A 16,618-nucleotide genomic window follows, 5' to 3' on the forward strand; every position below is an offset into this window, starting at 1 on the left:
GATCGTCTCAGTGCTCTTCTATTTCCACCCTCACTCTATTTCGACATGACCCTTCTGCAGCTGCAACGCTGCTGGCAGAGGTAGCTCCCCTCTCTTGTACTCCCCAGGGTAGCCAGGCAAATAATGTCCCCTTCTGCCCAGGGCACGCTCTGCCTACAATGTTCACAACGCAGGGCCTGGCACATTTGGTCTTTAATGCTATTGAACTGTCTTGTGTGTACAAACAAATCTGAGACGTGGAACTCATTGAGCAGTCCTTGCTTTATTGACAGAGGGGAAGGTTCTCCAGAGGCAGACGCAGCATCTGAAGGTAATGAGTCCTGAACACCACAGGAAGAATTGCATGGCAGTGGTAGGAGCTATGGTGGTGCTTCTGGTAATGGAATCAAGAGACAGCAGAGCCATGCAGGAGAGGAGACATAACCTAGACAGAGCTGGCTGACATTTCTCAAATTATGAGCTTTTCTGTGGACAAACAGCCTTTGAAAAAACATGAAAATTTTCATGAAATATCACTGATGTGGTTGTAATGTTTTGTGTGGCAGGAAAAAAATCATACTTTTTTAGTGCACAAAAGCCAAAAGCAAAAATGGGTTAATTTAGAATCTTTTGAAATGAAAACAACTGAAAAATTCAATTTCCCCCCCACAAAGCTATTTTAATCTTTTTTTACCTGCTCTAGTCCTAGTGCACTGCACTGGGTAAGTGTCTATGATGATGTCTGCCCCCTTGTGGCTGGTGCATAAAGAAAAGATCTTTAGTGTCATCTTCAGATTAATGTTTATTATGACAGGCCTATAACTGCTATATAAGAGCTCAGTATAATTATTATGGGTGTCTCCCTGATTGGCTACATGGGCCTGATTTTCATCTCTGCCGTCCTGTAGGAGTACCTGTCCCCTTTGGATGACATCCAGTTCACTCCATTAGCATAGCTTTCATGGGCTCCTTTCAGGTATAATCCGTTCAGGTTGGATGCATGACAGTCCTTGTACCACCAGGCCCCTTTAAAGGCTAGTGCGCAGTTACCTACAGACCAGTCGTTGTCATTGTCATGAGTTGAAAACATCATGCCGTTGTGCTCCATTAAAGAATCCCCTGCGGAAACAATTGGGTTTATTTATTACATGTTTTTACAGAGACAAGGTGGGTGAGATAGTCTCTTCTTGTTTGTTTTTTACATTTTTACAGTTCAGTTCCCACAGCCCAGCCTGGCAGTTCTGCAGTGGGGTTACTAAATTTCTCCCTTCCAAGGCAGCAGAAATCTCCCTGGGGTCAGGAGAGAGATTGCATTTCTATTTCCAGTACGGAACATTTTTCACCAGGCCATATTCGGAGTGTATCTCCACACAGGATCGGATAGGAAACTCTTCAACCTGTCATGACTTAACTCAAAGACCAAAGACAAAAAGATGCTGTTCAGGGAACTTCTTTTAGCTGATTATGCTGCCCTCATAGCCCATGATGAAGATCTATTACAAGAACTCATGGACCACCTTTCAAGTACCTGTCAGTCATTTGCTCTCACCATCAGCATCAAGAAAACAGTTGTATTAGAACAGAGGGTTCCACAAGATCCTTCAATCACCTTAAATGCAAACCAGCTAGAAGTAGTCCAAAAGGTTCAGCTATTTAGGTTCTACAGTGACCACCAACCTCTCACTGGATGAAGAACTAAATGTTCGCATTGGAAAGGCTGCCACCACCTTTAGCAGACTATCTAAAAGAACATGGAACAACTCAAAGCTGACCATCAAGATCAATATCTTTGAGAACTCATGGCGATCGGGTGAAGTCCTGGACGACTGGAAAAAGGCTAATGTAGTGCCCATCTTTAAAAAAGGGAAGAAGGAGGATCCTGGGAACTACAGGCCAGTCAGTCTCACCTCAGTCCCCGGAAAAATCATGGAGCAGGTCCTCAAGAAATCAATCCTGAAGCACTTACACGAGAGGAAAGTGATCAGGAACAGTCAGCATGGATTCACCAAGGGAAGGTCATGCCTGACTAATCTAATCACCTTCTATGATGAGATTACTGGTTCTGTGGATGAAGGGAAAGCAGTGGATGTATTGTTTCTTGACTTTAGCAAAGCTTTTGACACGGTCTCCCACAGTATTCTTGTCAGCAAGTTAAAGAAGTATGGGCTGGATGAATGGACTATAAGGTGGGTAGAAAGCTGGCTAGATTGTCGGGCTCAACGGGTAGTGATCAATGGCTCCATGTCTAGATGGCAGCCGGTATCAAGTGGAGTGCCCCAAGGGTTGGTCCTGGGGCCGGTTTTGTTCAATATCTTCATAAATGATCTGGAGGATGGTGTGGATTGCACTCTCAGCAAATTTGTGGATGATACTAACCTGGGAGGAGTGGTAGATACGCTGGAGGGCAGGGATAGGATCCAGAGGGACCTAGACAAATTGGAGGATTGGGCCAAAAGAAATCTGATGAGGTTCAATAAGGATAAGTGCAGGGTCCTGCACTTAGGACGGAAGAATCCAATGCACCGCTACAGACTAGGAACCGAATGGCTCGGCAGCAGTTCTGCGGAAAAGGACCTAGGGGTGACAGTGGACGAGAAGCTGGGTATGAGTCAACAGTGTGCCCTTGTTGCCAAGAAGGCCAATGGCATTTTGGGATGTATAAGTAGGGGCATAGCCAGCAGACCGATGGACGTGATCGTTCCCCTCTATTCGACATTGGTGAGGCCTCATCTGGAGTACTGTGTCCAGTTTTGGGCCCCACACTACAAGAAGGATGTGGAAAAATTGGGGAGAGTCCAGCGGAGGGCAACAAAAATGATTAGGGGTCTGGAACATATGACTTATGAGGAGAGGCTGAGGAGAGGCTGGGATTGTTTAGTCTGCAGAAGAGAAGAATGAGGGGGGATTTGATAGCGGCTTTCAACTACCTGAGAGGTGGTACCAAAGAGGATGGTTCTAGACTATTCTCAGTGGTAGAAGATGACAGGACAAGGAGTAATGGTCTCAAGTTGCAGTGGGGGAGGTTTAGGTAGGATATTAGGAAAAACTTTTTCACTAGGATGGTGGTGAAACACTGGAATGCGTTACCTAGGGAGGTGGTAGAATCTCCTTCCTTAGAGGTTTTTAAGGTCAGGCTTGACAAAGCCCTGGCTGGGATGATTTAATTGGGTGTTGGTCCTGCTTTGAGCAGGGGGTTGGACTAGATGACCACCTGAGGTCCCATCCAACCCTGATATTCTACGATTCTATGATTCTATATGCTAGTGTGCCAATCCTTCATCCTCAGCACTCTCATGTGTGGTGGGCAAATTTGAAAGGCAAATTTACCAAGTGTGACAGCCCTGCTCAAGCAAAGATGACTGCATTGGCTGGGCCATCTTAGTAGGTTGGAAGACGGACGCATACCCAAGGGAACAAGAAAAACAGGACGTCCCAAGCTTCACTATAAAGACAAAGGCAAGCAAGAGATGAAAGAATTGATCCTGACCAATGGGAAATATTGGCAAGTGATCGTAACAAGTGGTGCCATCAGCTCCATCAGAGTATCAAAGTTCGTGACAGAACTGGCTCCTACAGCTTGAAGAGAAAAGAGCCCACAGGAAGCAAACAGCTCCCAACCAAGATAGATATATTTGCAGCAACTGCCAAAGATCATGCAAATCTTGGATTGGAGCATTCAGTCACAGGAGACACTGCAAACCAACTACATCATACGCTTCAATTGCCACTGTCTGTCATAGATGAAAGGATGCCAAAAAATGATAGTCTGAGTTCAGTTACACCACTATAAGTCCGGAATAACTCATTGCAGTCAATGTGCTCAGTCCTGGGGTGTCCTGAAATCAGTTTACACCATTGTGATGGTATAATGTGAGCCCAATGTGCTCCTAACACTAATAGCTTAGCCGGGAGGCTGCTGAGGATTCAGGATCATAGATTCACAGAATCATAGAAATGTCAGGCTGGAAGGGACCTTGAGAAGTCATCTAGTGCAACCCCCTAGGCTGAGGCAGCACCAAGTAAATCTAGACCATCCCTGACAGGTGTTTGCCCAACCTGTTCTTTAAAACTTCCAGTGATGCGGATTTCACAACCTCTGATGGAAGCCTATTCCAGAGCTTAACTACCCTTATACTTAGAAATTTATTTCTAATATCTAACCTAGATCTCCGTATCACAGATTAAGCCAGTCACTACTTGTCCTACCTTCAGTGGACATAGAGAACAATTGATCACAGTCCTCTTTATAACAGCTCTTAACATATTAAAAGGCTGTTACCAGATTCTCCCCTGCAGTCTTGTTTTCTCAAGACTACACATCACCAGTTTTTTAACTTTTCCTCATAGGTCAGGTTTTCTAAACCTTTTATCATTCTTGTTGCCCTCCTCTGAACTCTCTTCAGTTTGTCCACATCTTTCCTAAAGTGAGGTGCCCAGAATTGGACACTGTTCTCTGGCTGAGGCCTCACCAGTGCTGAGGAGAGCCGGACAATTACCTACTGTTTCTTACATGCCACACTCTTGTAAATACACCCCAAAATGGTATTAGCTTTTTGTGCAACTGCATCACATTGTTGTGCATTTGATTTGTCCTTCCTAAGTGAAAAGTGATTCACTTGTCTTTACTGAATTTCATCTTGTTGAATTCAGACCAATTCTTCAATTTGCCAAGGTCATTTTGCATTCTAATTCTGTCCTCCAATGTGCTTGCAACCCCTCCCAGCTTGGTGCCATCTGCAGATTTTATAAGCATATTCTCCACTCAGTTATCCAACTCATTAAGGAAAATATTGACTTCTACCAGACCCAGGACTGACCCCTGCAAAACCCCATTAGAACCTCCCAGTTTGACAGCAAACCATTGATAACTACTCTTTAAGTACAGTCTTTCAACCAGTTATGCACCCACTTTATGGTAATTTCATCCAGACTGCATTTCCCTCGTTTGCATTTTGAGAATGCCACTTGGGATTTTGTCAGAAATCTTACTAAAATCAAAATATATCATGTCTACTGATTTCCCCTTATCCATTAAGCCAATAACCCTGTCAAAGAAGGAAATTAGGTTGGTTTGACATGATTTGTTCATGAGAAATCCATGCTGATTATTGCTAATTAATCCGATTGTCCTCTAGATGTTTACAAATTGATTGTTTAATAATTTGAGTGAGTGTCTTTCCAGGTATCAAAGTTAGGCTGACTGGCCTACAGTTCCCGGGGTCCTGTTTGTTCCTCCTTTTAAAGATAGGTGCTATGTTTGCCCTTCTCCAGTGCTCTGGGACCTCACCCATCCTCCAGGAGTTCTCCAGAAAATTATTCATGGTTCTGAGATTGTTTCAGCTAGCTCTTTTAGTCTTTTAGCTTTTTAGGATGATTTTCACCAGGCCCTCCTGACTTGAATACATCTAACTTATCTAAATATTGTTTAACCTTTCCCCCATATTTGGGCTTGCATTCCTTCCCCCTTGTTGTTAATAGTGTGTTAAGTACCATCACCAATACCCTTTTTAGTGAAGATTGAAACACACTAGTCATGAAACACCTCCGCCTTCTTGATGTCCTCAGTTATTAGCTCTCCATTCCTGCTAAGTAAGGAACTACACGTTCTTTCATCTTTCTCTTGCTGCTAATATATGTTAAGAACCTCTTCTTATGGCTTTTTCTGTTCCTTCCTAGGTGTAACTTATTTTGTGCCTTAATCTTTTTGATGTTGTCCTTACATGGGTATGCTACTCTTTTGTACTTCTCCTTCACACTTTGTCCATGTTTCCACTCCTTCCTTTCCTTAGAATAAAGACATCTGTGATTTCATGAACACTTTCACCCAAATTGTCTTCCACCTTCAGATTCACTACCATTTCCTTCCTGTTCATCAGAATTAAGTCTAAGATGGGTGGTCCCCCCCGGTTACTTCCTCCACAAAACGGTGTCCGCAATACATTCCATTCTTGGAATGTATTGTAAGAAGTTGTGTGTTTTTCTTTATTACTTTTCCAACAAACGTCTGTGAAGTTAAAGTCCCCCATTACTGTAGTACACCCATACCAAGAGGTCACTTCTATTTATTATCCTTTTTTTCTTTACCCAGAGACTATCAGTTGGTCTGCCTCTCATCTACTCCTGCAGCAGAGAACAAGTGTACATATTCTTGCTGTATAATTCAACACCTTCTCCCTCTTTACCTTGCCTGTCCCTCCTAAACAAGCTATATCCCACTATACCAATATTCCAGTAATGAGACTCATCCCACCAAGTTTCTGTGATGCAACTTAAGAAGTAAATTTACAGTTATACTAATCCTTCCAGTTTATTCCCCATCTGCCTGGTATTTACATATAGGTATCTGAGATGTTGAATATCTTCCTCTACTGGTTACCCTCTTCTTCCTCCTCTGACCCTACATACCCCCTCCTGAAAAAAATCTAGCCCTCTGTTAAGGTGGCCCTTTTTTATGCTTAGCTGTTGGCTTTTGTCCCCTGCCCCTTTTAAACCTACTTAAAAGCCCTTCTCCCTAGGGGGCTTGTGGGTGTGCCTGAGCAATCCTGCAGTGGTGTGTAGCAGACTCTGCATGCCACAGAATATTCCTGTCTCTGGTATCCGTGAGTCTGGATGAATAGTTTGCCTGAAATGGGGCTTATCTACCCACCCAGTGACTTGTACCAATCCTGGTGTGCCTACTTAGTTTAATTCAGATATTTCTATGGGGCATTAAGATCTAATTCAGGAAAGCAACACAGCAGTAGCTGTGCCTACCTCTGCTTGTTATTCTGCGTTCAATCCCTCACTCGGCAGGATATCCCTATGATACTATATGTTCTGTTGTCACTAGACCGTGTGTTTCTCCTCTAATAGTTCAGCAGGAGAATAACTGATGTTTCCTGACAGACATCACCAACACAGATTACCTTGCCTTTTGCTTCTGCCATTGACTATTCTGCATCACTTTTGCTTTCCATTTTTCCATCTGCCATAAAGGATGAGCTCAGAACCTACCTGCAGTGCCATTCACAAAGGGTCCAATGATCAGCGTGTATTTCTCAGTCTCCCCTGAAACTCTGAACGATGAGAATGTAGCAAATTCATAGTTGTTGTCAAAATCTCTGAGATCGATGCGAAGCTCGTTGGGAACTTTAGAAAACAATTTGAAAGCAAAATGTTCAGCACCTTCCATTAGTGTTTATTACTGTTATTGAATGTTTTTATTGCAGAACCCTCAAAAGACTCTACGCTCAAATCAGGCTCCATTATGTTGGGACCAGTATGATCATCTAGTTTGAATTGCCTGCATCACACACATCACAGAATTTCACCCACTGATTCTTGCATCAAGCCAAATATATTCGTATCGACCTTTATGAATTTGATTTCCATCCACCAACATGACCTCGCTATTAAAAACCTGCTCTATGTTATGCTTTGCGAAGGTAGTTCAGAATCGATGACCTCATCCAGGGTGTAGTATCCCTTATTGCTGTACTGTGGGCGAACCACCCGAGGACAAAATGCTGCTCCAGGAATCATGACTGGATCCAGCCCATCTACAACAGCATTACTGGTTTCAATAGCTTTGTGTGGCAGGCCTGGCCTGTAAGGTACAGGAAGGGGTGTTTGCAGTAGAAGTGTTACCTCTATACCCTGTATCCATGGCTAAAGTGTGGGAATAAAACGTGGTGGAGAAGCTTGTTGTAAGGAAAAAAATGCATCAGTGATGTCTTTACCAAGGAATGATAACAGATGGATATTTTCGTTCCCCAGCCAGAATTCTGACAGCCGGCTGCCAAAACCTCTTTTGTATGAATACCAGTCACGGTAAAAATCCACAGAGCCATCCACCCGTCTCTGGAACACCTGCAGGGAAACAGGAGGTTCTTAGTTGGGAAATCCCACATTGTTTTCCATCCTACATAGAGCAGAAGACCAGAAACTCTGAGACTGTAAATCATTGGATGAGATCACTGTAAATCATTGGTGGTCAGGTCTATTTCAGCTCAGGTGACTATTGCAGAGGGAGGCTTGTCTCAGAGGATCCTATTAAATCTTGGTAGCAACAGCACTAGGTTAAAGGATCACATGGTCCGAAATCTATAGCACTGGACTGGCAATCAGGAGGCCTGAGATCTATACCCAGTTGTGCCACTTCAGACAGTCACAGCACCTCTGCTTTCTGTCCGGCCCTTTGTCTGCATTGTCTGTGGAGACTGTGAGCTGCAAAGGACAGGGGCTGTCTCTCATTATGTGTGTTCAGCACTCAGCGCAATGGGACCCTGATCTTCATCGGATTCTCTAGGCACGACTGGGATATAAATAAGTGTAATTATAAATTAGAAGGTTTAAATGTGATGTGGTTCAAACCCCTTGCATGCTCAGCTCCCTAGAACGCTCTCTGCACTCGTACTCATAGGTTGCTGGAGCAAGAGAGCAGCGGATGCACTAGAAGGGGAAGGAAGAACAAATTCTGTTTCCGGAGTCTGGGCAGCTATTGAGGAGGCTCTGAGAGCCAGGCAGAGAATAGCCAGGAAAAGGGAAACCTGTGTCAGAGCAGTGACAAATGTCCCCTCAGATGGGGTCTTTTAGACTCTAAAGCTCCGGGTTCCCTCCATGGAACCGATTGTGATCACAACCAAGTTATCTCCACAACCAAGGACTAGAGAGGATTAGAAGGGTTCATGAAGTGTCTGTGTTTTTATTTCAGCTAACTATGGGGAGCTAACAGCTTCAGAGCTTCTGTCCTCATGCTTTTCTCCTAGCTGTAACCCACTGGCTAAGGGCCACTTCCCATTCTTGGGACAGTAAACTGTTTGTTGTTCAAGAAAATATATCCAATGAGCTTCATTACGCTCTGTTCTTACAATCCATCCTCCGCCATCTGTGTCCATGTCACACAGCACGGTCATGGCTTTACAGTCATGTGGGTAGATGGTGTACCAGCCACTCATGCGGATCCCTCTAGCTAACAGCTCCTTGCAGTTCTTTGCTCCTGTTGAAAGAGAAATTGAAATATTTAAATTAGTTGTATAACTCTCCTTGGAGAAGGGATTCATAGGTTGCTATATGTTGCACTGAGGGCCAGATCAATTGCAGAATCAGGTAACTAGAAAATATTCTTTGAGCCACCATCTTCTCTCCTCCCCACTGTAGTGTTTGGGAATTGGGTAGTATCCCTTTAAATAGTTTGTGTTCCCTTTGTGTTCTATCTTTGGAAACCTACCACAGCAGCATCATATGTACCTAGCGAGGCTTTTCATGCTCTCTGTAGTTAGCAAAACAAATGATTTAGACTCCAGTGTGCCAGTCTGGTTTGTATTAACTTTGTTTGCAAGAGGAAAGGCTGTAACCACCTGCCTAACCCCATCTGTTCTGTGTGAGAACAGCTCAACCTGAACAGGAGGGATTGGCTCAAAGCATCTTAAAAACTCATGGAAATTGAAACATGCACAAAGATTTGTGTTGCAAGTCCCCATGCAGCATTTTGAAATCTCTCTGTGAGTGAGAAAGGCTTTGGGTTATCGTGTGACTTGGATGAGCATTCACCCCAAAAAAATATCACATACTCACAGGAATAGTCACATCAAACAGTTTGCAAGCGAACCCATTGGCTGAAATATATTTCTAGAAAAGAGTCACTGGTCAAATGCTAACAGAAAACACCTTCATTTTAAAAGATCAAAGTCTCTTTGCTGATAGTTTGAGAACAGCAAATGGGGTAAATCACAGACGTATTTTTTTGCAATTTGTCTATCTCTAATGGGTTTTGATGTTTGGGTCTCTAGATGGAATGAGATGACATTTAGTGATCATAAGAAACTCACCTTTCTTACACTTTCTGTCTTCCAGGTCTTCCTCCACTGAAAATAAACACAATAGAAAGTGAAATGGAAATAAACGCAATAGAAAGTGAAATGGAACCAGAAAATGTTCTACTGTATTTTAAACTATGTAATTGGCCAACAGTGACAGCTGGGTTAGCAAAGTACTCGTTATCTTGAAAATGCACTAGACAGGTTTTTAATTTTGAAAATCCAAGTGCTAATGGATTCACACACATCTCTGATCTGAGCCTTCCAGCCTTAACCATCAAGACAGCTCTCATTAGGTAGCTAATGCTATTTTATAACCTTCTCATGAAGCTCATACTTGCAGGGTTAAGAATTGGTCCTTAATAGACTAAGTTAATTGCTGGTCAGTTCATAGGAGCAATGCCCACAAAGTCAGGGGAGTTGCATGTGCTTACGCTTGCTGTGAACTTGACTCAATATTTTTTTTAAAAAAAAATTCCAAGTGACAATGGGAGAATAACAGTTAAATAAAGTACTAGTAGAAAAAGGGTCGTTCCTTTAACTAGACATGTAAATAGGATCCATTTCTTGTGATTCATACTCCCCACTCCTGGTATGTGGGAAATATAAGGAGGGGTAGGAGAAAGTAACCTCTAGGATACACCTCCAGATCTACAGATTTCACTTACATTTCAGCTGTTCTCTCTCATACCAAAGGTCATCTGGCTACTGTTGTTCCGGATGTTACAACACATGGATGGCCACCTGTTTTTATAGGCACAGCTATTTCTCTTTTTATAGAGCCCTAATATTACAGGAGGATCAGTGAGCTTGATATTGTGGACATGGTAACTATTCAAGAAACAAGCTTCTTCAGCCTCTTAATTTTTAGTGCTGCAAAAATGGAACTGAAATGATGTGTTCAGTATAAAGGAGAGTGCAGAGGGTCTCACCAAATGTTCCAGGGACTCCTGTAGCTCCCGGGTCTCCTTTTACTCCTAAAAAAAGAACCCAGAATAAAATCCTTGTTTTACCTTAAGTTCAGCTCCGTAATTCACCATCTCACTACAGCAATCGCTTGGGTTTCATTGTGTGGAGGGGCTAGTTCAAGGCCTATGTATCAGCTACACTCCGCACAATCTGTTAAAGTTGGCATTTTGTGGGACTTAAGTGATGTATGTTGCCAACTCTCAGGATTTGGTCATGAGTCTCATGATAATTATTGTTTTCCTTAAAGCCCCAGCTCCTCGGGTCCAGTGGATGTGACATGATTTCAGCCTTCGGTCTTAAAGAAAAAGTAAGTTTCTAGCCTACAAAGCTACAGTGAAAGCTTCAAAATGTGACCCCCAGTGCCCCCTAAACACTCAAAAAGCAGAAGGCAAATAAAAAGAACACCAGATCTATTATTTTTACATAATCTCATGATTCTAAAACCCGTCTCCTAATTTTTGATGAACCTAACTTAAGTTTTTCAAAGATCTGGGGTTGGCAGAACTGCATTTATCTTGTCTTCTGCATTGGCTGAAATGAAATAGACTTAGGCTTTGTCTACACTGCAGTTGAGATCTATTTCCTGTGACTGCATTGGACCTCATGACATATCAGACATTATACTTAGAGTTGGGTGAAATTTTTCCAGCAAATATTTTATTCACAATTTTGAAATGTTCTCACTCTTCATTTCAGAACAACACCGTATTTTGTCATTTGGCTATTAATCAAAAAGGGGACATTCTTGTTTAACCAGAACCAATTTCATTTCAACTTTTTTGTTTGGCAAGAAGCTGGAAGGAAAAATTTTATAATGAAACGGGGCGGAGGGATTGTTGGTCCCAATTCTTCTATCACCGTGAATAGCACCATCAACTGCCCTGCTCTGCAGTGAGAAGAATCATCTGAGGTCTCTCACCTTTCATTCCAGGGTGGCCAGCAGGACCTCTTTTTCCTGATTGAACAAAAAATAAGTAAGTAAAGACTGATCAGAGATAGCGAGATCTTGACACTCTATCAGAACTGAAGTTCTGTTACAATAATAAACCCTTTATTGTCAAATATAGAGTGAAGGGAAGTTGTGGTGGTTTTGGAGCCCAGATATTATAGGAATTGGTATTTTATAACTAGCTCTAATTGATATTTGATTAAAAACTTATTTCCTGTTCTTAGGTCACCTATAGGAAAACACAGTTCTCTGCCCTTTGTTACTTTACCTTTTGGGCCAGTTTTCCCCTCCTTTCCGGGGATCCCCGGAGGTCCCCGTTCTCCTGCAAACACAGAAAACTGACTGAATATTTTCCAAGGTAGCGTAAATACTGAGTATATAATCCCCACCCACCACCCCAATCTGGAATTACAAGAACTCATCTGTGTCGAAATTCAAAGCCTGTATCTGCATCTGGCTCGTTGAGTCCCTGATCTCACATCATGATCCCCTAGAATGGACTCTCACATGGAGGCCCATTGAAGTCAAAGGGACAAGCACATCTTGCTGTTAGGTGAGAGCCAAAGCTGATAAAGAACCATTTTATACATGCTACCATTAAAAATGTCACAGCTCATGACAATAATCATGATTTCCTCTTCTCTAGCCCCTCTCATCCAAACTTCTCAGAGCGCTTTTCACAGATCAATGAAATGTGCCTCAGATAACCTCTGGGAGGTAAAGGACCATTATCGCCATTATATAGAGGAGAAAAATGAAGCTCAAAGAGAGTGACTTGACTAAGGTGAGCCAGTGAGCCAGTGACAGAGATGGAGAAAGAACCAGAAGACTTGGTTGCCAATCTGACACCCCAAAAGGGAATGGACAATATTTTAGAGCTTGGTTATTCTGAAGCTCCAATCCCTTGCCACAGGATATGGGAGATAGAGGGGAGGGATAGCTCAGTGGTTTGAGCATTGGCCTGCTAAACCCAGGGTTGTGAGGTCAATCCTTGAGGGGGCCATTTAGGGATCTGGGGCAAAAATTGGGGATTGGACCTGCTTTGAGTACGGGGTTGGACTAGATGATCTCCTGAGGTCCCTTCCAACCCTGATATTATGTGATTCTATGCCATGTGAGTTTCCTCATATCAGGGTTGAGGGGAATCTCCAAAGTCTGAGCATATTACAGAAGTAATTCCCATTTACATCAGCACCAGTCATGCCTTACTCAGTGCCCAGAAACATACCGCTCGTTCCTGCATTTCCTGGGTCTCCTTTGGGACCTGTAACACCTGGAATTCCAGGGCAGCCTTGGAGAATGGAGAGTTTCTTGGTACTGTTGAAACCCTCTAAGCTCACCGCTGGGGAAAGAAATGAACCCATAATCAATGATTGTTAGCTTCTCAGGATCTGAAACATTCTGCAGAAATCCAGGGGGATAAACCCAGCAAATGACAGCTTAGATAGTTCCTTGGTTTTCTTTTCTCTCTTAGTGATAAATCCAACATTTTCTTCAGTTTTATGCATTTCAGAGACAATGCCCTAACATTAAAAGTTGGGGGTTATTATTATTAGCCTTTGTTTTAAGTTATAGTGGAAACAAAAGTTAAAAAGAAGTTATTTAATATTTGTATTAAAAGAAATCACTTCAGACTTAATTTTGATGTGCACATCCCTCTGCAGTGTTTCCAACCTGAACAGTGCAGCATTGTGTCAGTTCATGAGAATCTTTTAACGAAATTAACTACAGAGAAACAAAAGTGGAATGAAATGCAGAGGAGAAACAAATAGCTGCCGTTCAGTGAAGAAATTGTGCAAAAGTAACATAATTTAAAAAACAGTTGTTCTCACAAGCTCAGGTAATACATTTTAAAGAACTAAATATGTTTTTTAACCTAACAGTCCCCTCTCTATATTATACATATTGTGAGATTTAAAATTATTTACAGGGACATCAGTGGAGAAAAATAGGGACATACTTGTCAACTCCATTGAGCTCTATTGATGTGGAAATTTTTGAGGTAAACAAATTGTGGACATGGTTAATATTACCTGTGATAGAGGAACTCTACCTCCTAATCTGGAACATTTGGACAACTGATTTTCAAAATCATCATGAACGTAAGGAGATGAAACGTGAAGGCAGTACTGCTCTGAAATAATACATTAATTTATGCATAAGGTAGCAAAGCCTGTATTCAATCCTTGTTTAGCAAACCACCCATTTCCTTCAAAGAGACCATTTGCCTGAATGAGGTCTCCACAAATTTGACTAAATCTTGCATAAGGATCACAGGATTTCATGATGAACTAAAATAAACCTTCAAATGCTGCTGGATTCTCAACCCAAAGCACAGAAATGAATGTGTTGACATGGAAAGAGTTGTACAGTGGATTTGCGGTGATAGATACACAACAGTTGCGATTTTACAAATAATCATCTTAATTTGGTAAAGGTGAATTTTATAAAGCAGAGGGATCTGAAATCATAGGCTCACTCTGAGCTTTGAAGATTGAGATTTTATTTTCCAGAATTTAGCTCATCTGCCTGTGTGGGTTAGTCAGTCACCAGATTAGAAAGGCTTTGGCCCCAATATCCAAAGGAGAAGGGAGCTTTAGACAGAGAAATTCCAGCAGCAACATAGGGAGGTTAGAAGATAGTGAATGAGCATGAGGGAGAAGAGGTCAAGTCAAATTTTGAAGAATCTCAAAGGAGACAAGAGACAACATTTTCACAACATGGTTTGCAAACACTGTCCTATTTTCTGAACACCTCTCGTCTGTGTTGTGCACTTCTAGAATATTGATTAATTTCTACAAAGGAATTTTGTACAAAGAAGCTGTTCTTTTTATCATTTTAAAAGCACCCTGAGCAGACAAAGCACTTTATAGACGTGTAGGACAACAAACATTCCTGAACAGTTCCCAGTTCTCCAGGGTCCAGGTTGGCAAGAGCCACAGTATGAAACACTGTTGGGAACAGGATTGTCTTTCACTCACCTGGGCAGGTGTCCTGAGCCTGACAAACCGTTGCTGCTAGACAGAGTAAAGAGAGGAGAGTTTTCTGAGCAGCTCTCCCCATGGCTGGTGCTGGTCTCTGCAAGGACAGCTCCACTTGTCTTCTCACCACCTTCTCCTCTCCTTTAGTATTTCAGTCCCTTTAAGCCTTTTATATGCAATAACGATAGAGCCTAGAGCAAATAAAGCTCTCTGCCTCCGATATCTCAGTGCCTCCTTCCCACTCTCCACATTCCAGCAGTTTCCACTGAGATTTTTTTGCTGCAGTGGTCACAACTGGAGCTGATTAAATGGCCTGATAGGAGACGTTTAATACTGGACTAGCAGCCGTTGCTTCCCCCGCACAGCAAATGCAGTATCGTGCAATGACGATTACTGAACGGAGCCAGTCTGAATCTTTCCTCACAAAGTTGATTCCTGTTTATGTGTCTTCTGAAATAGTAAAATAGGGTGCCAAATAATGAGCCCAAACTGACTTTCTCCATCCTGTCGAAGCCCCCTGTTGGCTTCAGTGGGAACCTTTGGGAGAACAAGGAGAGCAGGATTGGGTGGATTTACTCACCAACTGCTCTATTACTATTATGTGTGTGACAGTAGCCACAGGAGGCCTCGTGTCAGATTGGACCCCCCTGTGCTGAGTGCTGTGCAAACTCGCAGTAGGAGCCAGTAATAGAGGGATTGGTTCCAAGACCAGAAGTGACCATCGTGATCATCTCGTCTGACCTCCTGTATAATGCAGGCCACAGAACTTCCCCAAAATAATTCCTAGGGCAGAGCTTTTAGAAAAACACCCAGTCTTCATTTTAAAATGGTCAGTAATGGAGAATCTAGCACAACCCTTGGGAAATAGCTCCAGTGGTTAATCACACTCACCGTTAAATATTTACACTTTATTTCCAGTCTGAATGTGTCTAGCTTCAACTTCCAGCCATCTCTGCCCCAAAGACCTTACGATCTAAGCAGCCAAGACGAATGAAGGATGGGGGGAAATAATTATTATCCCCATTTTTGCAGTGTTATGTGTTCCTGTGTCATAGAACTAATAAATAATAATGATGCATGCTCAGGCCATATCTGCTGATATACTACTGCTGCATTTTTCTACATGTCCATGTGATTTTTCAGTGACTGCTGCATGGCAGACGCTCCAGATGGCAGATCACTGCTGAGGTTCATTTCTTTATGTGCACGTGTGTTTGCATGGTTCCAGTCTGTACAGCAAGAAGGCAGCTGCTGTTCTGGCTGTGTGCAACAGATATTTCCTCTCTTTGCACTGGGGAAGCGGGATGACACTTCCCACTCTGGTATTGTGGTTTGTAATTGGAATCAGAGATCCAAAGCTGCAAAAGAGACGATTGGACGATATGGATCTCACGTTGGATAAAGCCGTTAAGACTGTGTCAGGCAGCAGAAATCATTCAACAGCATAAAAATAATAGAAGGAAAACAGAACAGACTGCCACACTGGATAGAGTGACATGAGAGACAAAAAACCAGCAAGCAGTCAGTACAAAACAAACAACAGAGATGCATGGAAAATGCAAAGCACAAGAGTTTGTAAAAACTTCAAAGATTGCTCAAGATGTGGACAAAAAATGACCTCAACGATGCCCAGCTTTTGGTAAGTGCTGCAATATTTGTAAGAAATACAATCATTGTGCCAACGTCTGCAACCAGGTTCAGCAACTGCAGAAGAGGAAGTGAAGCCTGTGTGCTAACGCAAGTGATCCAGGCAGGGAGCACAGACAACAGCTCAGGAGTTCTATCTAGGAGCTGTATCTGAAGAGGAAGGAAGAAGCGAATGGACAATTTCCTTAGACACTAATGGGACTCTTATAACCTACAAATTGTGCACTGATGTCAGGTAAATGTTGTTTCAGGTATTAGTGTCAAAAGGTTGGAAAAAACTCAGGGAACATGGTGAG

At 42.6% G+C, this 16,618-nt stretch overlaps 1 protein-coding gene across 1 annotated transcript; it reads right to left on the reverse strand.

The window, feature by feature from the left end:
- Positions 1–486: 486 nt before the first annotated feature.
- Positions 487–14,769, reverse strand: LOC125623572 (ficolin-2-like). Its single transcript, XM_075120591.1, has 10 exons — positions 14,676–14,769; positions 12,923–13,036; positions 11,963–12,016; positions 11,665–11,700; positions 10,709–10,753; positions 9,789–9,824; positions 8,829–8,956; positions 7,698–7,827; positions 6,973–7,107; positions 487–1,098 (listed from the first exon to the last, which is right to left on the reverse strand). The coding sequence occupies exons 1-10, from the start codon at positions 14,755–14,757 to the stop codon at positions 851–853; spliced, it is 1,008 nt and encodes a 335-aa protein (XP_074976692.1). The 5' UTR covers positions 14,758–14,769; the 3' UTR covers positions 487–850.
- Positions 14,770–16,618: the final 1,849 nt, after the last annotated feature.

The sequence above is a fragment of the Caretta caretta genome, chromosome 16 (genome assembly GCF_965140235.1).
Source record: "Caretta caretta isolate rCarCar2 chromosome 16, rCarCar1.hap1, whole genome shotgun sequence".
In the NCBI taxonomy this organism is placed as follows: domain Eukaryota; kingdom Metazoa; phylum Chordata; order Testudines; family Cheloniidae; genus Caretta; species Caretta caretta.

Excerpts from the sequence above, each read along its gene's own strand:
- LOC125623572 (XM_075120591.1), bottom strand. The coding sequence starts at position 14,757 with ATGGGGAGAGCTGCTCAGAAAACTCTCCTCTCTTTACTCTGTCTAGCA. Across the intron at positions 10,754-11,664 it reads TGGCCACCCTGGAATGAAAG|GAGTAAAAGGAGACCCGGGA; the intron begins GTGAGAGACCTC and ends TTCTTTTTTTAG. Across the intron at positions 8,957-9,788 it reads AGACAGAAAGTGTAAGAAAG|GAGCAAAGAACTGCAAGGAG; the intron begins GTGAGTTTCTTA and ends CTCTTTCAACAG.